The sequence below is a fragment of the Manihot esculenta genome, chromosome 12 (assembly GCF_001659605.2).
Source record: "Manihot esculenta cultivar AM560-2 chromosome 12, M.esculenta_v8, whole genome shotgun sequence".
NCBI lineage: Eukaryota > Viridiplantae > Streptophyta > Magnoliopsida > Malpighiales > Euphorbiaceae > Manihot > Manihot esculenta.
The window spans coordinates 3,301,936-3,327,177 of record NC_035172.2 but is presented as its reverse complement, the minus strand read 5'-3'; the positions used below and the strand labels follow the sequence as shown (position 1 = coordinate 3,327,177).

General features: G+C 34.2%; 4 protein-coding genes across 5 annotated transcripts; all 4 read left to right on the top strand.

The window, feature by feature from the left end:
* The first annotated feature begins 761 nt into the window (after nt 1-761).
* On the top strand, nt 762-12,001 carry LOC110628556 (ABC transporter C family member 5). Its single transcript, XM_021775284.2, has 12 exons — nt 762-1,424; nt 1,677-3,940; nt 4,077-4,397; nt 4,475-4,561; nt 7,455-8,150; nt 8,289-8,453; nt 9,079-9,373; nt 9,605-9,819; nt 10,140-10,445; nt 10,852-10,915; nt 11,036-11,275; nt 11,454-12,001. Exons 2-12 carry the CDS (start codon nt 1,847-1,849, stop codon nt 11,564-11,566), a joined length of 4,596 nt encoding a protein of 1,531 aa, XP_021630976.2. The 5' UTR covers nt 762-1,424; nt 1,677-1,846; the 3' UTR covers nt 11,567-12,001.
* A 1,085-nt stretch (nt 12,002-13,086) lies between these two features.
* LOC110628631 (NADH dehydrogenase [ubiquinone] 1 alpha subcomplex subunit 9, mitochondrial) lies at nt 13,087-16,844 on the top strand. The gene is made up of 12 exons (XM_021775410.2): nt 13,087-13,296; nt 13,410-13,506; nt 13,879-13,943; nt 14,130-14,215; nt 14,354-14,438; nt 14,531-14,601; nt 14,865-14,996; nt 15,369-15,484; nt 15,571-15,694; nt 15,776-15,844; nt 16,235-16,355; nt 16,458-16,844. Exons 1-12 carry the CDS (start codon nt 13,212-13,214, stop codon nt 16,595-16,597), a joined length of 1,191 nt encoding a protein of 396 aa, XP_021631102.2. The 5' UTR covers nt 13,087-13,211; the 3' UTR covers nt 16,598-16,844.
* A 618-nt stretch (nt 16,845-17,462) lies between these two features.
* LOC110628400 lies at nt 17,463-17,855 on the top strand. Its single transcript, XM_021775044.1, has one exon. The coding sequence runs from the start codon at nt 17,463-17,465 to the stop codon at nt 17,853-17,855; it is 393 nt and encodes a 130-aa protein (XP_021630736.1).
* Nucleotides 17,856-21,753: 3,898 nt separating this feature from the next.
* On the top strand, nt 21,754-25,149 carry LOC110628606 (xyloglucan galactosyltransferase MUR3). 2 transcript variants are annotated; one of them, XR_006347986.1, is made up of 2 exons: nt 21,754-24,218; nt 24,695-25,149. XR_006347986.1 is itself a non-coding variant. In XM_021775366.2 (1 exon), the coding sequence occupies exon 1, from the start codon at nt 22,393-22,395 to the stop codon at nt 24,151-24,153; it is 1,761 nt and encodes a 586-aa protein (XP_021631058.2). In that variant the 5' UTR covers nt 21,754-22,392; the 3' UTR covers nt 24,154-24,364. The 2 variants fall into 2 exon arrangements, 1 of the variants encoding a protein (XP_021631058.2); XM_021775366.2 differs by lacking the exon at nt 24,695-25,149 and having other exon boundaries at nt 21,754-24,364.
* The last annotated feature ends 93 nt before the right edge of the window (nt 25,150-25,242 follow it).

Genomic DNA, 25,242 nt, shown 5'->3' with positions numbered 1-25,242 from the left:
AATTATTTAATTTTTTTTCGACATGCATTTAAATATGATCAAAGCGTAATTGGATATATTTTCCTGCTCCACATTATATTACTAGTGCTAAGATTTGTTCTAAGGGATTTAGATTTTGGATCAAACCAACCTATTTTAATTATGAACGAACTGAATGACATGCTGATAGATTAATCTACTTGATAAATTCTATTAAATTTTAGACTCAATTTTTTTTAATTCAATCTCAGTTGAATATTAGAAATTTAATGATTATCGAAATTATATTTTTTTAATACAGGTGAATGATTAAGTAATTAATTTTTCTGAAAGTAGTACAAAGGGATAAAGATATTTTCAGCTTAATTAAAAATATTTTAAATTTATATTTAATGTTATATCAACACATGCTAAGAAGTTAATGGGAATGATACACCTTCTTACCTTGTAAACCATAGATCATTTTTATAAAAATCAAAACGTATAACCCTAATTGAAAATAATAAAATCACAATTCCTTTTTAAGAAAGTTTAATATAAACTTGATTTATATACAAATAAATTTAATAAATAAATATATTAAAAATTATACAAAATTAATTAAAGTAATATAAATTCATAAATTTAGATGTAAATAATTAATCTAATAATTTGTAGAATTTTTTCTTTAATAGTTTTTCCAAATTAAATTAGTGAAAAGCAAAATTCATTTATTAAACCAATCAAATTTCTCAAATACCAAACTACAAATGGCAAGAATAAGCAAAACCCATATGATTTTCATTTAAGGAAGTGCATCAACAAGATTAAACCTTGGAGATCTCCATCAAGATCTCATCAGCTACTGCTAATTACCATAAACTCACAGGTGTGAATAATATTCCTATGATTGCTGAATAATATTCTCTCTCTTTCCCTTTCTGAATTCTAAAAAGCTACTCCACCCATGGGTTCATTTCACTGTAATGGCTGCCTCTGTATATATATATATAGCAGCAAACGAGCCAAGTGAGATCATCCCACCATAAAAGTTGATGCCAGCCGAAACCCCATTGAGTTTTTCTTTGGTTTTAATAATTTTTATCTTTAAATCTTCAATCTCACCGCACCTCCGAGACACGGCAAGTGCTGCTACAACCCAAAGGTAGCCAAAGCCAAAAGCTTTATTGATATTTATATATAAGAGAAAGAGAGAAACGAGATCTCTTTCTCTTTCTGTATTTGGGTTCTTGCAAATTTCTCATGCTGTAACTCATTGTGGAAGAGTTTGTTAGTGTGGGTGTGGCTTCTTAGGCTCTCTCTGTGTTCCTGTGTGGTGGGGGCGTGGCGTTGTGGGTGTTTCAGAGGAGCAGAGGGAGGAGCTTGGCGTCGAGGTAAAAAGGGTACCTATCAATCACAGGGTTGCCTCGGCAATCGCCACCGGCTTAAGAAAAACGATTTTCAAGGTCGGGTATATTTTGGTGTTTTGCGAGCTGTGTTGTTTCCACATTTTGGGATTTTGCGTTCATCTGTTTGTCTCCTTGTGTTTCTCTCTAGATAAGATAGGGAGAGAGACGCACACAGAGTGAAAGAGAATACAAACCAAAACTCAAAACGATTTCATCTCTCTTTTATCTTTCTCCCTCCCTCGCTTTCTTTGTCTCTTCGTGCATCGTGTTGATAAAATCTGTTTGTTTCCATGTGCAATGTGTCTGCAGATTCTATCTCCAAAGAGCTACAGTATCTGTTGATTATCCAGATGGTGAAATGCCCTTCTTTACACGATTTGATCTCTCTTGTTCGTTTTGCTGCTTATTATTAACTACTATTACACCATCGCCGCGACCACCGATCGCTCATTTCAATCACCAACTTACCATTGTCAATAATGGGTATCAACCTTTTCCTTAATAACACCGTCACGCAATCGACACACTCCGCTTTGAATGCAATTCAGGGCCTGCCCGTATTGGAACTAGCCTCAATTTGCATCAATTTGACGCTTTTGCTTGTCTTTCTCTTCATAATATCCGCGAGGCAAATATATGTGTGTGTTGGTAGAATTAGATTGCTTAAGGATGATACTGCAGTTGCCAATTCTAGCCCAATTCGACGAAGTGCTGTTGATGGAGAGATTCGAGCTATTACGATCGGTACTGGGTTTAAGTTGGTCCTATTTTGTTGTTTCTATGTTTTGTTTTTGCAATTTTTGGTGTTGGGGTTTGATGGGGTTACTTTGATTAGAAAGGCGGTTAATGGGAAAGTTGTGGATTGGTCTGCACTTTCTTTACCTGCTGCACAAGGTTTAGCTTGGTTTGTGTTGAGCTTTTCAGCTCTTCATTGCAAATTTAAGGCATCTGAGAAATTCCCACTGTTGTTGAGGGTCTGGTGGTTTTTCTCATTTTTTATTTGTTTGTGTACTTTGTATGTGGATGGGAGGAGTTTTCTGGTTGAAGGTGTGAAGCATTTGAATTCTCATGTTATGGTGAATTTTGCTGCCACTCCAGCTCTTGCTTTTCTATGCTTTGTAGCAATTAGAGGTATTACTGGAATACAAGTTTGTAGGAATTCTGATCTTCAAGAGCCATTGCTTCTTGAAGAAGAAGCAGGATGTCTCAAGGTTACTCCTTACAGTAATGCTGGGCTGTTTAGCTTGGCTACTCTTTCATGGTTAAACCCACTTCTATCTATTGGTGCCAAGAGACCGCTTGAGCTCAAGGACATTCCCCTTCTTGCTCCAAAAGATCGAGCTAAGAGTAATTACAAGGTTTTGAATTTGAATTGGGAGAAACTGAAGACAGAAGATCCTTCAGATCAGCCTTCTTTAGCTTGGGCAATTCTCAAGTCTTTCTGGAAGGAAGCGGCTTGCAATGCTGTATTTGCCTTGGTGAATACACTTGTTTCTTACGTGGGTCCATATATGATTAGCTACTTTGTTGATTATTTAGGGGGGAAGGAGACTGTCCCTCATGAAGGATATATTCTTGCTGGTATATTCTTCTCAGCAAAGCTTGTAGAGACCTTAACAACCCGGCAATGGTATCTTGGCGTTGACATTTTGGGTATGCATGTGAGGTCGGCTTTGACAGCAATGGTGTACCGTAAAGGGCTACGGCTCTCAAGCTTGGCCAAGCAAAGTCACACTAGTGGAGAAATTGTTAATTACATGGCAGTTGATGTCCAGAGAGTGGGGGACTACTCTTGGTATCTCCATGACATATGGATGCTTCCCTTGCAAATTATTCTTGCCCTTGCAATTTTGTATAAGAATGTTGGAATTGCATCTATTGCAACTTTAATTTCCACCATCATATCCATCGTTGTTACTGTCCCCCTGGCTAAGGTACAAGAAGATTATCAAGATAAATTAATGGCTGCGAAGGATGACAGGATGAGGAAAACTTCAGAATGTCTGAGGAACATGAGGATTCTGAAGCTGCAAGCTTGGGAGGACAGGTACCGAGTGAATTTGGAGGAGATGCGAGATGTGGAGTTCAGGTGGCTCCGGAAGGCTCTCTATTCACAAGCTTTCATTACATTCATTTTCTGGAGTTCTCCCATATTTGTTGCAGCCGTTACTTTTGGTACTTCAATATTGTTGGGTGGTCAGCTCACTGCAGGAGGTGTTCTCTCTGCTCTGGCCACTTTCAGAATCCTGCAAGAGCCACTCAGGAATTTCCCCGACTTGGTGTCTATGATGGCCCAGACAAAAGTTTCCCTTGATCGAATTTCTGGATTCCTACAGGAAGAAGATTTGCAGCAAGATGCAACCCTGGTTTTGCCTAGAGGTATGACAAATGTGACCATAGAAATTAATGATGGTGAGTTCTGTTGGGACCCATCTTCTTCAAGGCCTACTTTATCAGGGATTCATGTGAAGGTGCAGAGAGGGATGCGTGTAGCTGTTTGTGGTATGGTTGGTTCTGGGAAATCAAGCTTTCTTTCTTGCATCCTTGGAGAGATTCCCAAAATCTCTGGTGAAGTATGTTTATTTAGATTTCGTTTTCCTTTCTTTTTAACTTGTTACTAATGTTGTTTTTCTGTCATCTATGATTTATTCTTTATTCTAGTTCCTGGGGATTGAGATTTCCTAAATTTATTCTCTATTTTTTTTCCAGGTAAGAATTTGTGGTACTGCTGCTTATGTTTCCCAGTCAGCATGGATACAATCTGGAAATATTGAAGAAAATATTCTTTTTGGCTGCCCAATGGATAAAGCAAAGTACAAAAGTGTTATCCATGATTGTTCACTGAAAAAGGATTTGGAACTTTTCTCACACGGTGATCAGACAATCATTGGTGATAGAGGTATAAATTTGAGTGGTGGCCAGAAGCAACGCGTGCAGCTTGCAAGGGCACTATATCAAGATGCAGATATTTATTTACTTGATGATCCATTCAGTGCTGTTGATGCACACACTGGTTCCGAGTTGTTCAAGGTTAGATTTGCTCAAATAATCATGAATATTGCTGTCCAAATAAATGTATTTGCTGAACATATGATGTGGAACTGCAGGAATACATATTAACAGCACTAGCAAATAAGACTGTGATTTATGTGACCCATCAAGTTGAATTTTTGCCGGCCGCTGATTTAATACTGGTATGGCATTGCTTTCACATTTTTTTTTTATTTTTTATTTTTTTAATGTTTGTACAGTGACAGGCCACCTTGGGGCTTTATTTGCATCTAACAATGAATGAGATTGCTCTTTTTTTTTTTTTCGAGAATTTGAGATTGCTCTTTTTTCTCTTCTTCTTTTATTTTTGTTTTTCATAACCATCAACTTAATTCTGTTATTGCTTTCATTAGTTTTCCAGCTGCATATTGAACATTGATATTGCTTTCATTGTTTCCATATTTTTGTTGATTTCTTTTTTTTTTTTATGTACTATTATTATTATTGTTGTTGCTGTTGCTGCTTCTGTTGTTGTACATGTGGGAGTTGATGCCCAGTGCTTGAGGTATTTGTGGGCATCTACATATAGGAAAATAAAAATTATTTTGCATTAACTTGAGGAGTGATACAGCTGAGGAATTCAAGAAAATTCATAGTTAAATACTGACTGATATGATTAGGGTTCAATTTTATGTAGAGTTTATTGGGGAAGTTATAGAGTAATTTTAGTTCTTTTAGAGTTTTACTTGCGTTTGTATTTAATTATATTAGTTGTTGGTCCTTTATTTAAGTCACATGTACATATCAAAAAAAAAAAAAGAACATCACATGGATAATGTTGTAATTTCAAATTTTCTCAAAAGAAAGGTTAAAGTTACTTTTGTTGCTTTGAATTTTTTGATCATTACAAATTCTAGTAATTATGCTTGGAGTTCTGTGATGCTTGTAGAACCTTGGGGTGATGCTTGTGAAACCTTGGAGTGATGCCTAAGGAAGTTTTATTGTGAAGCCTAAACCTTTTATTTCATCCCATCTCTTCTAAATTTGCTTCTAAATTCTATCCTTTCACTAACCCTAATTTTCCACCTAGATTTTTGTTCATTTATCCTTCATAAAGCCTCAAATTTCAATAGTAATCCTAAGACCTGCAGACTGTCCTCCATTAGTGAAGAATTATAGAGTATTAAAAGACTCTTTCTTTCTTGTATATAGAAGTGAGAAAATTACAAGTATTTATACATGTTCTCTAGCCCCAAAAAGGAAACTACACTAATTACTCAATCACAATATCTTACCAAAATTAAGCTAATCAAATCAAACAAATCATGCTGAAGTTATGCTGAATAGTCCTACAATCTTGCTCTAGTCAACAATTAGTTTGGTACCAAAGATTTTTGATCCTTGTGCTTTGTCATTTCAGCTATGGTGATGAATGCTGAATTCAATCCAAATTTTGTTATTTTCAACAAGAGTTTAGTTCCTTTTTTAGTTTGAGATAATGAAGATATGAAAATGAAATTGGATATAATGGATGTTAAATTGGATAGGATGCTTAAGATAATGTTGTTTGCAGACTCCAGTGAGAAACTATTAGGATCTACTAGTGGTCAAGATACTATAGTTGCACTTTAGGCATTATATGTGGAAATCCAAAGGTAAAATGGGCAACATTGACAACATAAAGGTTTCTGATTTTAAAGGTTTGTTAGATCCTGCCCTATTTCATGATTGGCTCAATTGTATTGAATCACACGTTTATAAGCATAGCATGGGGAAGATTGTAAGGTAAGTGTTCCCCTGGATATGGATCGCGTCACAGGCCTGTTTACTGTAAAATCAGAGTATAAGTCCGAAGCCATTGGTTTTCTTTGATTCTTTCCTCGCCCAATTATTATTGTTGTGAGCTCAATGAAAGGAGCTCTAATGTTTTGAATTCGTTAAAAGAGAGTTCAAATCTCAATTTAGATGAAATAAATATACTTATTTTATTTCTGATTTTTCAGCAATATATATGGGGAATAGTGTTACTGTTTAACATAATTCTACTGAGATAAGAGTCCTAAGGAATAAGAAATAAAGAGATAAGATAAAATAATCTAATTCTAAAATAAATCAAATACTTAACAATCTAATTCTAAAATAAATCAAATACTAGAAAAGAGTCTATAACAGTAAGTTTCACAAAGATGAAATTCTTTGGATTTGTGAAAATATAGTGATGTGATTTTGAGCTAGACGTGACAAGATTGAGGAAGCCACTAATTGTTACATGGCAAGAGATGAAGTCTAAGTTCTGTGCCATGAGCAGGTAAAAAGTTCTAGACCTGAAGAGCCAAGCAGGAAAAAAGAGGCAAAATTCTTGATGGGCTTCCACATGCAATTGTAGTGTAAGTGACGCCCGAGCCAATCCAGTTGCACTTAAGGGAGAGTGTTCAAACCCCACATTGGAAGAATGGAGAAAAACATTAGAAGAGAACATATTTGTAAAGGGGTGCAAACCAAATTGGCTTATGCCATTTTGGTGCAGGCAACCCAAGCTCAACTCATCATCGGATGCTGAACATCATTCACACTCTGCGTATAACTAAAATCTCACAGTAGGAATACTTTTGTAATTTCAGAATTTGTAGAAAGAGCTGGATTTCTATAGGAATCTTTATTTAGAGTCCTTGGTTAATGATTGCTTTATGGAAAATCCTTCTAGGTTTAGGATTTACTTTTTTGGGTCTATAAATACTCATTTTGTAATCTGGTTTCTAGGTTTTTTATCAAATACAAAGTTTGGTAATTATGCTTTGAATTATGTGATGCCCATGGAACCTTGGGTATGACATGATGTATAAGGAAGTTTAGGTGTGAAGCCTAAACCTTTTATTTTGCTGACACAATCTACAAATTTTTTCTTCTTGTCTAAATTTGCTTCTCAATTCCATCCTTTCACAAACCCCAAATCCTCGCCTAAAATTCCTACCTGCTCTCCATCAAGGAGCTACTTTCTTGAAGTCAAAATATATGAATGCTGATGGGTGGGTTAAATGTGTATGGAATCTCTTTGCTCTGAAGATGTCTGCTATATGTTACTTTCCATCTATTCAGGTTCTCAAGGAAGGGCGAATTATACAGGCGGGGAAATATGATGATCTTCTACAAGCAGGAACTGATTTTAAAACTTTGGTCTCAGCTCACCATGAAGCAATTGTAGCGATGGATATCCCTACTCACTCATCTGATGATTCAGAGGAGAATTTGTCTGTGCGTGGGGCTGTCATATTTAATAAAAAATGTGATGCAACTGGAAGTAATGTTGACATTTTGGCAAAGGAAGTGCAAGAAAATGCATCAGCTTCAGATCAGAAAGCAATTAAAGAAAAAAAGAAAGCTAAGCGCTCAAGGAAAAAGCAGCTGGTTCAGGAAGAGGAAAGGGTAAGAGGGAGGGTCAGCATGAAGGTTTACTTGTCATATATGGCTGCAGCATATAAAGGCTTACTAATTCCACTGATTATCCTTGCACAAGCATTATTTCAATTTCTACAAATAGCTAGTAATTGGTGGATGGCTTGGGCAAATCCACAAACTGAAGGAGGCCAATCTAGGGTGAGTCCTATGGTCCTTCTTGGTGTTTATATGGCCCTTGCTTTTGGGAGCTCATGGTTTATATTTGTGAGGGCTGTTCTAGTTGCTACATTTGGCCTGGCAGCTGCACAGAAATTGTTTTTGAAGATGCTCAGAAGTGTGTTTCGAGCACCAATGTCTTTCTTTGACTCTACTCCGGCTGGACGTATCTTGAATCGTGTAAGTTCATCTAGTTTTGCTAGAGACTTATATTATCTGGAAATATTTATATAAAGAACAGAAGAATATTTCCTTTTTCTTTTACTCCCTTACTCCTTTGCTATCTTTATATAATGGTGCTTATGTATGACATTATAGGTATCCATAGATCAAAGTGTCGTGGATCTTGATATTCCTTTTAGGCTTGGTGGATTTGCTTCAACAACAATACAACTTTTTGGGATTGTTGGTGTAATGACCAAAGTTACTTGGCAAGTTTTGCTTCTCGTTGTTCCTATGGCTGTTGCTTGCTTATGGATGCAGGTGATTAATTGATTTTTCCTTGAAGCTGTTTCACTTAGAAAATGAAAGGATACTGGTTTTTTTGCAAGTTGCTTCTGGACATTACTAATCTTCCTGCATTAGTGTCAATGTGAGTGACAACACATTACTGCTTTAGATTTGGGTTGCAGCGTTTGATATTACTTTTACTTTCAGCTGTGTATTTGCCTCTTAATGGAAGACCATAAAAGCCATTAAGTGGAGATGTTGGAAGTTGCTTGCACCTATATTTTCACCTTTTGGTTTCTAAGTGTCTAATAACACTGTTTCTCTGGGTTCACTCAATGTAGTCTTTACCCCATAAATTTTCATATTTTATTGGTTGTAGAAATTACCAATCCTTAGGGCTTTTTCTTGTCTTGATCATAATATGAATTGTATTGATATTGTTGTGTGAATCTGAAAAGTTTTGGAATTGATGTTCCGTTGTTTGAAACCATATTATTTATGTCCATATAACTTGAACTGTTTCAACCATGATTTCTAAGTTCATTTCCACTAGGTTGTGGAAAAGAGCTATTTTGTCAAGCTTTTAAGGACAATTTGATAATTTGGTGAAGGATATTGAAAGATATGTTTAACTTATCACCAATATGCCCATATGCAGAAATACTACATGGCTTCATCAAGGGAACTGGTCCGCATTGTTAGTATCCAGAAATCTCCTATCATCCATCTTTTTGGTGAATCAATTGCTGGAGCAGCCACAATAAGAGGCTTTGGGCAAGAAAAAAGGTTCATGAAGAGAAACCTTTATCTTCTTGATTGCTTTGCTCGTCCATTCTTCTGCAGTCTTGCTGCTATTGAATGGCTATGCCTACGCATGGAGTTGCTCTCAACTTTTGTATTTGCGTTCTGCATGATTTTACTTGTTAGCTTTCCTCATGGAAGTATTGATCCAAGTAAGTAGGTCATTCTGCACCACTTTATAAACTCATATATTCCTATCTGCTTTCGGCATTTACATGCAGCAAGAGTTTAATTAGTTTTATCAATTTCTATTTTAGTCTTAGGATGGCTTAGCTTACGTTGGAAATTGACTATAGATGGATACAAGATAAATAGCAAAAGAAATTAACCTTTTAAATTTGTAATTTATGCTGTTTTCAATCATATTTGGTTGTGCTTTACAGGCATGGCGGGCCTTGCAGTAACATATGGCCTTAATTTAAATGCACGCCTATCACGGTGGATACTTAGCTTCTGTAAACTAGAAAACAAAATTATTTCCATAGAAAGGATTTATCAGTACAGCCAAATTCCAAGTGAAGCTCCATCAGTTATTGAGGATTTCTGTCCTCCATCCTCCTGGCCAGAGAATGGGACAATTGACCTGATTGATTTGAAGGTATGAAGCTTTGCTTTATTCCAACGTGCCTGAAGTTTGACAGTCATGATGATGTCTTTATTAGGAATCATGCATCTCTTTATACTCTGGATTTGAGTCAATTCTCTTTTAACCCTGAGCTTATCATGCTTGTTTTCATGACTGTGTTTGATTCTCTTGCTTGAGAAGAAAAGTGAACAGGAAAATCAGATTCCAGTTATATATATGCATATATTAATGTAATTATAAATTTGGATAAAACAATGGAGGCAAGATTACCTTCCTGATTCTTAATTGTTGGAATTGGTTTGAAAATGCTGACTGTCTTTCTTCTTCTGAAGGTCCGTTATGCTGAGAATCTTCCTACGGTGCTTCATGGGGTAACATGCACCTTTCCTGGTGGAAAGAAAATTGGAATAGTTGGGCGAACTGGAAGTGGTAAATCTACATTGATCCAAGCACTATTTCGATTAATTGAACCTGCAGAAGGAAGAATAATTATAGACACCATTGATATTTCTACAATTGGCCTACATGATCTTCGTAGCCGTCTGAGTATCATACCCCAGGATCCAACCTTGTTTGAAGGGACAATTAGGGGAAATCTTGATCCCCTTGAAGAGCATTCAGATCAGGAAATTTGGCAGGTTATTCCCCTCCCCCCCACCTAAAGAAAAACTTCATTTTTATGTAATTACATGCAAGTTGACCTGGATTTTGAATGCTGAAAAGAAAGTCTTGATTATTGTCGTTCTCTGAAAAAAAATTCTTAGATTTGCATGTTAAAGTTTTGACTGATCTTTAAAATAACTAAGCATGTAGTTTGTGGAAAATGGATCATTGCCTTCTGGTAATTGAGATGCAAAGGCAAATATCTTTGATAAATCAATTACATTACCAATTTTAAGAACAACTCAGATACAGATGTCTTTTCAGATTTATATGTTTAACGTGACTACCATATTAATATACATACATAATTTCCACATCAGAACACTATATTGCCAAGTTATGCCCAAACAAACAATTTGTCATTTTCTCTATTTGTCACAGGCTCTTGAGAAGTCTCAGCTTGGGGAGACAGTCCGAATGAAAGAACAAAAGCTTGATACACCAGGTATGCTGTCGGCAGATTGGACAATATGGTATTGATGTTGTTTTCTCCCTCATAATCCCCAGAGTTTGGGTGGCGTTTTGTGTCTACTTGATTAGTTTGTTTGGAATGCATAATTTTCAGTGCTAGAAAATGGAGATAATTGGAGTGTAGGGCAACGGCAACTAGTCTCCTTGGGCCGAGCTTTGCTCAAGCAGGCGAGAATATTAGTGTTAGATGAAGCAACAGCATCAGTTGATACAGCTACAGACAATCTTATTCAGAAGATACTTCGTACGGAGTTTAAGGATTGCACAGTGTGCACAATTGCACATCGCATTCCAACAGTTATCGACAGTGATTTTGTTTTGGTACTCAGTGATGGTGCGTACTGATGATTTCAAAACTCCAACTTCTATGATACGGTCAAGTTCTTTCTCAGGATAACATACCTGATGGATAGGACTGATCGGGTGGATTTTTTTTATTTTTCTTCATTTTGGTGGAGTTGAAAGTTTTAAGTTAACATGAAAACTAACTTCACTTTGGTATATCCTTGCAGGTCGAGTTGCAGAATTCGATACTCCAGCACGGTTATTGGAGGATAAATCATCCATGTTCCTGAAGCTGGTAACAGAGTATTCATCAAGATCAAGTGGCATACCAGACTTTTGATTCAGATGGCATGCCCAAAAATCCTTCAGGTCAGAGGCAGCAAGAGCAGGCCGCGGCTGCTGCTTTTGCGAAATGGGAGGAGAAAACTCCGCTGCATCAATCCTCGCACCAAATCCCTATTGGTGAACATAATCTTGGGTTCGAGGGCGGGTTCATCACTTAGAGCAAAATGGGAGAATTCATGCACGGTTGGCATACTTTGTAACAGAAAATAAGCTGGTGGGATCACCAGAAGGCAATAATCACACACGGATGGAGAAAAAAATGGGCTGGTCTATGTATTGTTCAATGATGTGCAATAAAATTAGTGATTAGGTAAGGGAAGATTTTGTTTGTTGCTTAGGGAATCTGTAGAGATGAACTAGTCAATGCCAATCCCACTTTTATTCTAGTGGCATAATTCAGAGATAGACAGGAAACTTTGGATGCCTGAAATTTTCCCTACTATTCTCTCTTTAATTAAAATGAAAGAATTTATGTTTTTAATTTTTAAATAAAATGAAATTATGTTTTATTTTAAAAAATTCATTTAAATAATTTTTTTTATAAAATAAATTATTCCCAAATATGTCTAGTTTGATTAATATTTAATGTTACAACATTTTAATGAAACAAAAATGCTGGGATCTAAGAAAAAAAAATCACTATAATCTACAATTAAAAAGTTACAAAATTTTTAAATATGTATACCATTGAACTTAATAATATTTATTTAATAAATTTAATTACTATAATTTTTTTAAAAAATATTTCTAAATTATACTTTTTTTAACATAAAATAAGTAAATAACCAATCGCACTTATAAACATTTTCTTTTATTATTTACAAAAAAAATAAAATTCCCATTATACTTTTCTTTAGCGGAAGCTGAGAAATGAAAATTTCATTTTAAATCTATGATATATCTATAATTAGTCAGATTAAATATTATATTTTAATTTTTTTATATATTGTAAAAAATTTTAAAAATTTATTATTTAATTTATATAGTATGAACTCATTAATTAATTTTTTTTATTTTAAAAAATATAGTAAAATATTCATAAAATTTTTAGAATCTATTTACCTATTAAATTTATTATTTAATTTATATAATATAGAAAAATTTATTAATTAATTTCTTAATTTTTTAAAAATATCACTTTTTTATACTCCATTCAATTTATAATTTTTTTTATCTGTTTTATTTTTTACACATATTATGAAATACAAATTTTTTTATTAATTTTAAATTATATTTATTTTAAATATATTTAATTTTATTAAATAATAAGAGAATTTTTGAAAATTTTTTATAAAATAAAATAAAATAAAATAAGATTATAATAGTTATATTATAATGTAAAGAAAAAAAATAGATGAAAATTTTGGTATAATTAAAAAAATAAGATGAAGAAAATATTATTTATCCATCAAAATTATTAAATGAATTAATTAATAATTTTTTTAAAATTTTAAAAAATATTTATTATTTTTTTAAAAGGAAAGATTTAACTAATGAGTTTGCAGCGGAAGAAATAATAATTTTTCCAAAAAATTAAAACCTTTTGAACAGATCCAAATCCAAAATCCTCTTGGTTCCTTATTGTATTTGTAAGGCGTAAGCGAGCGAGCAAGCAAAGTCTCTCTGTGCAGCTGAGAACGATGCAGGCGATTTCCAGACGATTAGGGCACCAATCTCTCTATCCTGCTACTTCAACTGCGTCTCTCAAATCAATTTACCCGCTCTGTAATCCTCCTTTTTGCCTCATTTTTAGGGTTTTCCTGTAATCATTTTTATGCATTCTCATAATTTGATTCTCAATTTTGCTTAGCATTGTTCTTGGTGTTCTCATTTTACAGATTATGTAGCTGATCATCCGCGATATGGATCTACTCTCGCTCCCAAAGGTGTGGGCCACCTCGTTCGCAAGGGTACTGGTGGAAGATCATCGGTTAGGTAAAACTGTATTTCTTCATTTCTCCGTAGTCCCTGTTTTGTGGAATAGAAACTGAAGGAAATCACTTTTCTTTCACTTTTCAAGAAAATGCAAGGAAATGAACCCATTCTGCTGAAATAAAATCGTAAAATTTTGTTTCATTTGATTATTGTATTGCTTTATGTTGAATGTGGTCAGTGAAAGTGCTTTATGGCTTAGTAGGTTTGGGGATTTCATTTTAAATGGTGAAAAGCTTAGCAAACAGAAAGCAGATTTTTCTTTCCTTTTTTTGGTATTATTTCTTTGTTCCTCCGGGACTAAATGCTAGCTTCCGTATTTAATTTGTAAAACATTTAAATTAATTTCTCTTTTATTTCTTTTTTTTTTTTCAGTGGCATCATTGCTACAGTTTTTGGAGCTACAGGGTTTCTTGGCCGTTACCTTGTGCAGCAACTTGGTGAGTTGAATGAATCTTCCTGTTTAGAAGTTAGAAGTTGCGTGTTAAAATTATCATATTGCATGAGCTTTTGTTTTAGCACTTCTTAAGAACAGTGTTGATTTTGTTATTCACAACGTATTTCCTAAAAGTGTCAGTATTTTTATGTAGTGCATGCTGTAGCTGATATTGTAATTTGTTTTCCAGCTAAAATGGGATCTCAAGTGTTAGTTCCTTTCCGAGGTTCTGAGGATTGTCACCGCCATCTCAAATTGATGGGTGATTTGGGTCAGGTACAGTAGCATGTGATTAATTGAAGTCTTTCTGACAGCAAGAACAGCTTGTTTAGTGTTTATTTATTTATTTACAAGGGTTGCTGTGTTTCTTTTTTTTTTTTTTAATATAAATATTTATCCTCTTTTCCTGCTCAGATAGTACCAATGAAGTACGACCCGAGAGATGAAAATTCGATTAAGGCTGTTATGGCAAAGGCCAATGTTGTTATTAATCTTATTGGTAATATTATTCACTTATAACATATCTTAGCTTTCTGATCTATGAGTGCAAATTTATTCAGAGTCAGACTAAGTTAACTATTGTTTTGGCAGGAAGGGAATATGAGACAAGAAACTACAGCTTTGAGGAAGCGAATCATGGTATGGCTGACCAACTTGCAACGGTAGGTTCTTGCTGTTCCTGTTAAATCATGCTAGTACTTTAAATTGTGTTGTATTTATGCTTTGCTTCTCTTAGATGTGGATTCTTGGGCAAGCATTGTTAAGAATTTTTTTAAAAAAAATTCCATATATTGTAGCTGTAGGTTACTTTGATGCCGACATGCTTAATGCACGTGTTAGAGAATTCAATTTATGTTGTCAGCATCCTCGTTTGTGTTGTCATAATGATAATTAGGAGGGAAATGTCTGATATGTTCTGGTGCAGATTGCCAAAGAACATGGAGGTATCATGAGATATATTCAAGTTTCATGCTTAGGGGCATCGCCTTCATCTGCATCAAGAATGCTAAGAGCTAAGGCTGCTGCAGAAGAAGCTGTGTTAAAAGAACTGCCTGAGGTAATTTATAGTTCTGGTTGATATGGGCCATTGGTCATTTTCTCTCTCTGCTTTATGATTTACAAGGCCACATATTGTGCTGAGCAATATTGTTTTATGAATGAAATTGGGCATGAAGGAGATGGTGACTAGGAAGATGTTTCAGCAAGGAGGCCACAACCTAAACAAAAATTACAAAAAAGTTTTCATAAGTAGCTTCCTGAGTGTCCAAAAAATGTACAATAAGAGATAGGGAAATCTAGTCAAGGTTAAGACTGAAGAAGCATGATTACATTCTTTTAAATTTTGTACCACCACATATTATCTTTGTTGTGATTGTTACCAGTGCTAGTTTCAGTGCTCAAGTGTCTAATCAGTACCAAACTTCTGTAGGCCACAGTCGTGAGACCTGCTGTTATGATTGGTACAGAGGATAGGATTTTGAACCGGTGGGCACATTTTGTAAAGAAGTATTCGTTTCTGCCACTAATTGGAGATGGATCTACTAAGTGAGTCTTTATTCTCTCAGTTTGCCCATGTGGAAAGAACATGCACCTCTTCTTGTGGATGTTCCCTAACAATGTCTTCTTTGCAGAATCCAACCTGTATATGTTGTTGATGTAGCTGCCGCAATTGTTGCGGCCTTGAAAGATGACGGAAGCAGCATGGGAAAAGTTTACGAGCTTGGTGGACCTGAAATCTTTACTATGCATGAATTGGTAACTGCTCTTCCCATTTGCTTTAGTTTTTCCATAATGGTAGATGAGTAGGTGATGTTATGAAGTCTGTTTACACTGCAGGCAGAGCTTATGTTTGACACGATTCGTGAATGGCCTCGCTATGTCAAAGTTCCCTTTCCCATTGCAAAGGTAAATATAACCTGCTGTTTATTGGAAAATAATTTTGTTTTGAGATAAGAAATCTTTTTTAAAAGTGCATTATCAACAGCTCATTATGCTCTAGGTCATTTAAGCATAACAGCATAAGTGTCTAAAACTTATGTTGGATCAATTTATTATTTCCCCGATATCCAGTGGTGTGTGAATTTGCAAATTTGGTGCTTCAAATGTGAGGTATTTTATCTTCTAATTGTGTAAATAAATAAGGACAACCTGCATTTCTTCCAAATTATATGTCTGCTATGAAGTTTTTGTGTGCATTTGTGGGTTTGTGTTTGTTTGCTAGTATCTGGTGATTGCTGGAATTTACTAGTCAAATTTGATACTATTGAATTGTACATGCCGTTTGAATGCTTTCAGCTGCTCGCAACGCCACGTGAAGTATTACTTAACAAGGTCCCATTTCCATTACCAACGCCCAACATATTCAATTTGGATGAGATCAATGCCCTTACTGTGGATACATTGGTGTCTGAAACTGGTCGGTACAATACGTTATAAGCATTGGACACTTTTTTCTTCCTTCTTTCTATTTCTCTACCTATTCTCATTTATGTTCCTTGATTCCTGACCTGGATTGCAGCTTTAACATTTCATGATCTTGGGATTTTGCCACATAAGTTGAAGGGATACCCTGTTGAGTTTCTCATCTCATATCGCAAGGGTGGGCCACAATTTGGTTCTACAGTCAGTGAAAGGATATCCCCAGATTCTTTTCCATAAATTATTCGGGTCTTCCATTTTCAAATGTTTCTGGTCCATTGCCTGTTTGGAAAATTTGGAACGCATAGGTGATGGCCTTCATTTTCTTGAGAGAATGGAAAGACCTAGAACGCAATCTTTGTTTCTCTTGGCTCAATAACCTTGCTTGATGAATTGGGACCTAGATTACTGTTTATGACAACCCCATCTTGACCGGTTGTAGAGTTTTTGGTTTTACTAATAAATTCCAAGCCTTGACATCATAGAATTTTAAAGTGTAACCAGTTTCCATGGGAAAATAAGGAGTCGATAATCCTTGAACAGCTCCTCAGTTGTATGATTGTTGGCTGAGAGAGAGAAAGAGTCAAGTCTTTGGCAAATTTGTTATAGAAAATTGTGTTCGTGTGGAGCAATGAAAGAAATTCATATTGTAATCAAACGGTTCAAAAGAAATTGATTAAGAAAGATGATCATATGGGCTGGGAAGTGGGAACATTTTGGAAGACAATTCAGAAAGAGAATCATTTGCACGAGCTCATGTAGGTTAAACTGTACATGCAACTATTGTTAATTCGGGCATTGGGCTTGCAGTAGCCCTTGAGCACATCCCTAAGGTAGATCGAATCATATTTTTTAAACTCCCCAATTTCATATCTTGAATATGCTTGGAGATCTGCTGATTCCCAAACGGCTTCAGCAAGACGAGAGCAAGCTAGATTGTCTCTCAAGTAATTGCAGGAGGAAATCACTTTTAGCTGTAGCAATGGAAAAGTTCAAATTATGTAACCCCATATTGCAAGCAAAGAAGAATCAGGAAAATCAATCACGATGAACTCTCCTCTCACTACAATAATAGCTTGCAATTATTACCTTTACACAACACCCCATGGCTCCAGAAAGTAGTTATGGCTCATTTGATCGTGTGATCATGAAGGGAAGAAATGTTGGAGCTGCAATGACCATCCGCCATGGAGCTCCAACAGGTGAGTCACAAGATAGTTGCTGCATTATTAACCTATATGTCAATAACAATATTCAAGGGGTAAACAGTTTCATACTGCTTGGTAGTGAGGTCCAGATGAAATCTCCTGGTGTCAACATATTTTTAGAAGACTTGAATATAGGTGAAAAATGGCTGCCATCAGAGATGAAGAAGAAAAAGATATCAAACAAAAATGAGACTTCATTACTCTCTAAGCTAGGGTTTTCTGCCATACTTACTGCAATTGTCTTATTACTTCTCTTATTTCTATCACTTTCACAATCTCCAATGCTTTAATCTTCCCTGATTATATTAATTTGTTTGTTGACTTGAACCAAGTCATAATTATTTATTTGCTTACTTGCTCCATGCTTGAATAAGTCAAGTCAAATCCCTTTGTCTATTATAGTTTCTCTCCGGCCATGCCCTATTCCGATGATTTGTTTATTAAAACAAAACTTTTAAACAAAAATCCCATAATCATAATACGTGGCAAACACCCAATTGGTCTCATTTAGTTATATAGGGAGTCCAAGTCGTGGTGTGGGGTTGATAAAGCATCTTAGTGGCTGCCCACTCTTTGTCTTGGCGTCAGCATTCACTGTATGCTTCTCTACCTCCTGGCATAGCCTTCCCTACATGTATGGTTGTTAAAATATATAAACATTACCATCACAATTAATTCAAAATGGACCTCTGCTGTACGAGACAATTTCACATGTGTATTCAATCCTACAATGGACTGCTCTTCTGGTTTTTAGAGGCCCCTGTATTATTGGAACCCAGATCTGGTGGCTTATAAAAGATGGCGACAAAATGTTTTCTTTTTGTTTTTTTTTTTTTTTTTCATCTCTTAACATATCTAAATTATTGATATTCAGTATTTTAATGGAGTGCTTATTGGGAGTTTAAATTCTGAAAATTCTCATTCATCTTAAAAAATTTTCCAAAGTATAGAAAGGTATCTGAATGATTTACATTTACTCTGCAAAGGGTTCCTGAAGGAGAGACTAAAGCACATGTGTAGAACTGGCCATGAGAATCCAACCGGTTAAATCTGGGATCCAACTAGTTAAGTCTAAATTGAATCTAAATCATTTCGAATCATAATTACTATTAGCTAAAAATCGATTCAAAACAGAAATTGTTTTGAATCAAAATCGAGTTAAAATGTGAGATTATTGAATTGGCAATTCTGAATTGAAATGGGACCAAAATCCGGCTGTGGCTAGGATTACACATGTGAAGGTATAAACGTGTGGTGTCTGATTTGATCAACTTGTTTTTACTTCTTAGAATTTGAATGCTTCAAAACGTGTTAGTTGAAGATTTTCTTAAATGGGTTTGAAGATTTTCTGATATGCTTTAGTAAGCACTTTAATTAGTAGCTGCTGAACATTTCTAGGGAAAAATCCAAATGGGTAGAAAATTTTATAATTAGATGCCAAAGCCTCCAATGGTAAGAGGGATGGTTTCATTATTTCCAAAAGATTGGAAAATTTGGAAACTAATCAACAAAGGGTTGGGATCAAATTCAATAATAAGGTATTGAAAAGGAGATTCCATTCCACCTTTAGAAATGGGAGAGATGGAAGACTAACTTTGCACACTGTCTTCGATAAAATATGACAAAAGCAAATGCTTTAGTGTTTTATATTACACCTTAGGTGGTGTTAAAAGAAGAGCTTATGTGAGATCCAATGATGAGAGGAGAGGGAAAAGAATCTTTTTATTTTTTATTTAAAAAAAAAAAAGCAAGGGAAAGGGCTTTATGATGAGAGAGATAATTGGGCAATTAAGACAATATTAGAAGCATATGATGAGAGATCAGATGAGAGGAGGAATATAATTAGCTATATATTGATTATTAATAAAGAGGAATAATGGAGCATGTTACCTTTTCCGGCAACGGTGAAGGTTGAGTTCTCCTAGGATGGCTTTCTTTTAGGTTAAGGTTGTGTTGGGTAATAGTTTTCAACCAAGTCAAAATATTATTTTTATTATTTAAAAAAAAATATTACTTAATCACTTGTTAAAAAAAAATAATAATAATAAAGAAGAAGAGGAGGCTATCTTCAAATTTGGCAATTGCCATTGGGTGGCCTGGTTTTGCCTTGCAATCAACGAAAGCGTCCACATGAAATGAAAGTAATCGGCGTCTAAGAAAATTAATTAAATATAATACATATATTTTAATAATATAATATTGTTGGAGGTTTACTGGCTTGGGTTTAACTTGAATCTTGTAAATTTAAATAAAAAAATTAGAGAAATAATAAATGAACTAAAATCGTATAAAATTTGAAAATAAGCCAATTAAAGTTATATATTTTCTTTCAAGGACCAAATAAGATAAATTTAAATTTTTTGATCAATTAAATTTATGTATTTTTTTTTAAGGGATGAATATGTCCCAATAAAATATATATTATTTTTTTTATAATTTAAATTTAAAAAATTTAGTATTTTAATTAACATAAAATTTTTTAAAATAGCAAAAATAAATTATTTTTAAATTACAAAAATAAAATTTTATTATATAAAAATATTTAATTCTTAAGTCTTTGTTTGGTATGTATTTTTTATTAATAAAATTTAATTTATTTAGAATCAATTTAAATATAATATAATTTAATTAAACTCTTTAATATTAAATAAATTAATAATAAATTTAAATTAATTTATTAATAAAAAATTAAAAATAAATTTAAAATTAAAATATAAAAAATAAAAAATTTTAAAAGTTAATTAAGTAATTTTAATATAAATAGTTTTAAATAAAATATTAATAATTTTTAATTTAAAATTAATTTTCATAAGAATTCAAGAGGATTGAATTTTTTTACATTTTTAGTTTTATTAAATATAAAAATTTTAAAAAATTATATATTTAAAATTTTTCAAAATTAATTATTTTAAATTAAAGTTAAATAAAAATATTTTACAAAATTTCATATTTTTTTTTATCAATATTAAATATATTGCATTTGTGGCTGGTGATCCGATTTTAATTTTAATTTTATTTAATTCTTAATTTTAATTTGTGTCTAATTTAATTTTAATTTCTTTATGTTTTTGAGCCTTTTATGTATAATAAACAAAATTTCATTTATAACTACATCGTATAAGTCTAAGTCCATATAAAAAATTTTCTGATAATCGGATCTGCTGTCTGCTCCGCTCTCACCTCTAGACGCCGCAAACTGCGGCTTAATCCCTCGTTCCGAATTTTTAAGATTTTTACAATTCTAAAATTAGTTTTCTATCGTTGAATTTCATGCTTTTGTCTGCACATTCCCTTGCTTCTTTTTATTTTTATTTTTATTTTTTAATCTCTTAACTGACCAGATTAAAAATATTAAATTTAATTTTCAATCTAACAGTATTTTTACACTATCACTAAAAATTAAATATATTAAAATAAGACTGAATAAATTAAGTTAATTATAGTTTAAATTTTCAAATTTTAATATATAGTTTATAAATAAATTTAAGATAAAAAATATTTAATAATTTTAGCCTCTTATGTATAATTAAAAATAAATTTGATTTTTTAATCATTAAAATCATACATTTCATGTTAATTCATATATAGAGTTAATTTATATAAATTTTAATATAAATATTTAGACTATTTATTTTATAAAAAATAAATATTTAAAAATTTTAATGAATGAAAAATATATTCATAATAAAAAATTATTTAAAAAAATAATTTTTTCTTTTTAGAAAAGAAAAAGAGATTCTTATCAAAATTTTTATATATAAATTTGTTAATAATTTTTTAAATTAAAATTAAAACTCTATTTATTTGTTGAAAATAATTTATATTTAAAAATTATTTTTCATAAAAAAATAAAAAATAATGAAATTTATTTTTTTTATAAATAATTTCTTTAAAAAGCATTTTTCATATTTAAAATTAGTTTCAGCAAAATGAATGGAGCTCAAATACGTTATCGCGCATATACAAGATTAGTTACGCACAGTTTTTTCTTTTTTTTCTTTTTTAAAAAAAAAACTTCAATCGCTTTCTTTAAAATTTAAAAAAACATTTTAAATATTTAGGAGGGATAATATTATTAAATACATTTAATATCATTTTAATATTTTTTTTAATAATAAGTTTTATATAATAAGTTAATTTATTTGATAGATTTCAATTCAAAACCTCGCTCACCTATTTGTTTAAAAAACCTATGCAACGCAATTCCAGAAACGTGACATCGCACTTCAAAACTCCGACACGTCACCTTCAGTTCCTTCTCGGCACGATCCCACCGGCTACCGACAACAGACAATCCCAGGCGCACGCAGCTAACGTGAGCCTTCTTTTGTCGCCTCCGCCTTATTTTACGCGTTCTGTTTCTCTTTCTCTGCATCATCTTTCGCTCTTTCTTGGCGCGGAGATAGCTTCCATTTCTCTCTCCCTCTCTATACTCTCTACAGTGAATCTAATCTCTGTAAGTTCCTGCGCCAAATCTCTCTTTCTCTGGCCATCAGTTCTTTTCAATGGTCTCCTCTTTTGATTTTCGCGACATTTTCTCTCCTCTGCTCTTCCTGACTGAGAAAGATCCGTAACAGATTGCACAATTAAAGCGCTGCCTGCTCATTCAATCTCAAATTTACTTCTAAAAAATTTGCAGAATTTTCTGTTGTTTTTTATTCCGATATATTGGAACGCTTAATTGCAGCTCTAGCTCTGAGACGGTTGAGATCTCTGTTATATTATTTATTGGGTTGGGTTTCTAGCTGAGTTTTGGCGTTATATGGTTAGATTCTTCAATTTAGGAACTGGGTTTTTGTGAGGGATTGATTTGGAATTAAGATACGAATGAGACGCCGCTCTGCGGCGACTGTCCCTTTTGAGCAAATGGATAAAGGGACTGGCAAAAATCAGCATAACCGGCTTTGTTTGTTGGCTTCTCTTTCTGCGTTTTTCTGGATTCTTCTACTGTACGTCCATTTTGTTGTGTTAGGAAGTGATACTGTTGATGAATCTGTTAAATTAGACGCGCATCCACTAAACCCAGAATCAAAAACTCCTGTCTTTGTAACCGATGCCCGTTTGACAATCACCCGCTCCAAAACTACGCCCATGATAGATGCCTCATTGAGAAATAGTCCCAGTAGCAATAGTGTTCAAAAGACTGAGACTTTCCCGTTCGTGAGAGCTTTGAGAACCATAGACAATAAGAGTGATCCTTGTGGAGGGAAGTATATTTATGTCCATGATTTGCCTCCTAGGTTCAATGAGGATATGTTGAAGGAGTGTAGGAGTTTGAGTCTTTGGACCAATATGTGTAAGTTCACTAGTAATGCTGGGTTGGGACCCCCACTGGAGAATGTTGAAGGGGTGTTTTCAAACACAGGGTGGCATGCCACAAATCAGTTTGCAGTGGATGTGATATTCAGTAATAGAATGAAGCAATATGAGTGCTTGACGAATGATTCTTCCATTGCTGCAGCAATTTTTGTGCCATTTTATGCAGGGTTTGACATTGCAAGGTATCTGTGGGGTTACAATACATCAACAAGGGATGCTGCTTCTCTTGATTTGGTTGATTGGCTTATGAAGAGGCCAGAGTGGGGGATTATGGGTGGCAGGGATCATTTTCTGGTGGCAGGGAGGATAACATGGGATTTCAGGAGGTTAACAGATGAGGAATCAGACTGGGGGAACAAACTACTTTTTTTACCTGCTGCAAAAAATATGTCAATGCTTGTGGTTGAATCGAGTCCATGGAATGCAAATGATTTTGGCATTCCTTATCCTACCTATTTTCATCCTGCAAAGGATGATGATGTGTTTTCTTGGCAAGAGCGGATGAGGAATTTAGAAAGAAAATGGCTTTTCTCTTTTGCTGGGGCTCCCCGTCCAGATAATTCCAAATCAATCAGAGGGCAGATCATTGATCAGTGTAGGAAGTCAAAGGTGGGCAAGCTGTTGGAATGTGATTTTGGGGAGAGCAAATGTCATTCTCCAAGCAGTATAATGCAGATGTTTCAGAGCTCCCTTTTCTGCTTACAACCTCAGGGTGATTCATATACACGAAGGTCAGCTTTTGACTCAATGTTGGCTGGTTGCATTCCTGTGTTCTTCCATCCTGGCTCAGCTTACACACAATATACTTGGCATCTTCCAAAGAATTATACTACTTATTCAGTGTTCATTCCTGAGGATGATATCCGTAAAAGAAATGTTAGCATTGAGGAAGTGCTTAGCAAAATCCCTCCTGAGCAGGTGAAGATCATGAGGGAGAAAGTCATAAGTCTCATTCCACGGCTTATATATGCAGATCCTCGCTCAAAATTGGAGACACTTAAAGATGCTTTTGATGTTGCTGTTCAAGCGGTCATTAACAAAGTTACCAAGTTGAGGCGAAACATTATTGAGGGGCGTACAGATTACGATAATTTCGTGGAGGAAAACAGTTGGAAGTATGAATTATTGGATGAAGGACAACGTGAAGTGGGAGCTCATGAATGGGATCCCTTCTTCTCAAAACCAAAGGATGGCAATAGTGATTCTGGTGGTTCATCTGCGGAAGCTGCCAAAAAATCATGGAAGAATGAGCAGAGAGATCAATCCTGAGATCAAGGCAAAAATAACAATAGAAGATAGATATAGAACAAGACTGCGCACCTTGGCTTCAGTAGGTCAGGTTTGCAATGATAGCATTGTAGAAATTAGCATCAAGTTTATCAGGATCAGTTCCTTGTTTTTCATACAGAAATATAGATTCACATCCTCTGTTTTACTATACTTATAATGGAAAATTTTGTTTCACCTTTTGTATTGTGTATTTCACTTGGCAATTCTTTGTATTGTATTGTAGCTGAGGTATCATCTTCAATTTTTCCTTTTCGAGTTACTGCATAAAATGGAGTGTTCAATAAGCATCTTGAGCTTTTAGTGTTATAATTAACCTCTCAATAAATTTGTATAGTGATTTGTGCTTTTGCTTGCCTTCATCTTGTGCTCCACCAGCGGATGAGCTATTTGATTAATTCTTATTCGCATTTGCGTTCAATATCTGCATTTGAATTTGTTGTTTTCCATTGACAATATATTTACATTAGCTTAGGACACTGATTTTTGTGTTGTTGCATTCTATGTTGCCTCTGTTACACAGGAAAAGATGGATGGAATCTGTGTAAAGTGTGAATCTACCTTAGTTGAAATGGTGGGTTTATTAATACGTGAAGCAAAAGGCAAATCCAATACCGGAGGTGGGTTGTGATCAGAATATTTGTGTGAAATTGCACAACTCTGATTCAAAGTTTGTTAAACCAAAAGCTGGCAACTTGTCATATTATGGAAACTTGAGTGATGGCAGGCATCGACTTTCTGGCTATATGAGCTGTCCAAAGTGTCCGCAAGCAGTTTTGAAACTTCCACTGGGCTTGCCTGTATTCGACCTGTTGCCCAATTTCCTTTGCCTTAAATTATTTTCTTTTCTTTAAAAGAAAGCTGCATACACTCATGGTTATTAGTATGACCAGTAAAACATATATTAATTATATACGCCTGGAAGAGGATCATCAACTAGAATACGCAAATATTCATGTTTATATCTCATTAGAAAAATTTTATTTTTCTCAATACTTTAGAAATGATTGTATTGGGGAATTATGATGAACATAGTTTAGAAAGGGGCTCTGAAGAAGGCAAAGCTCACTT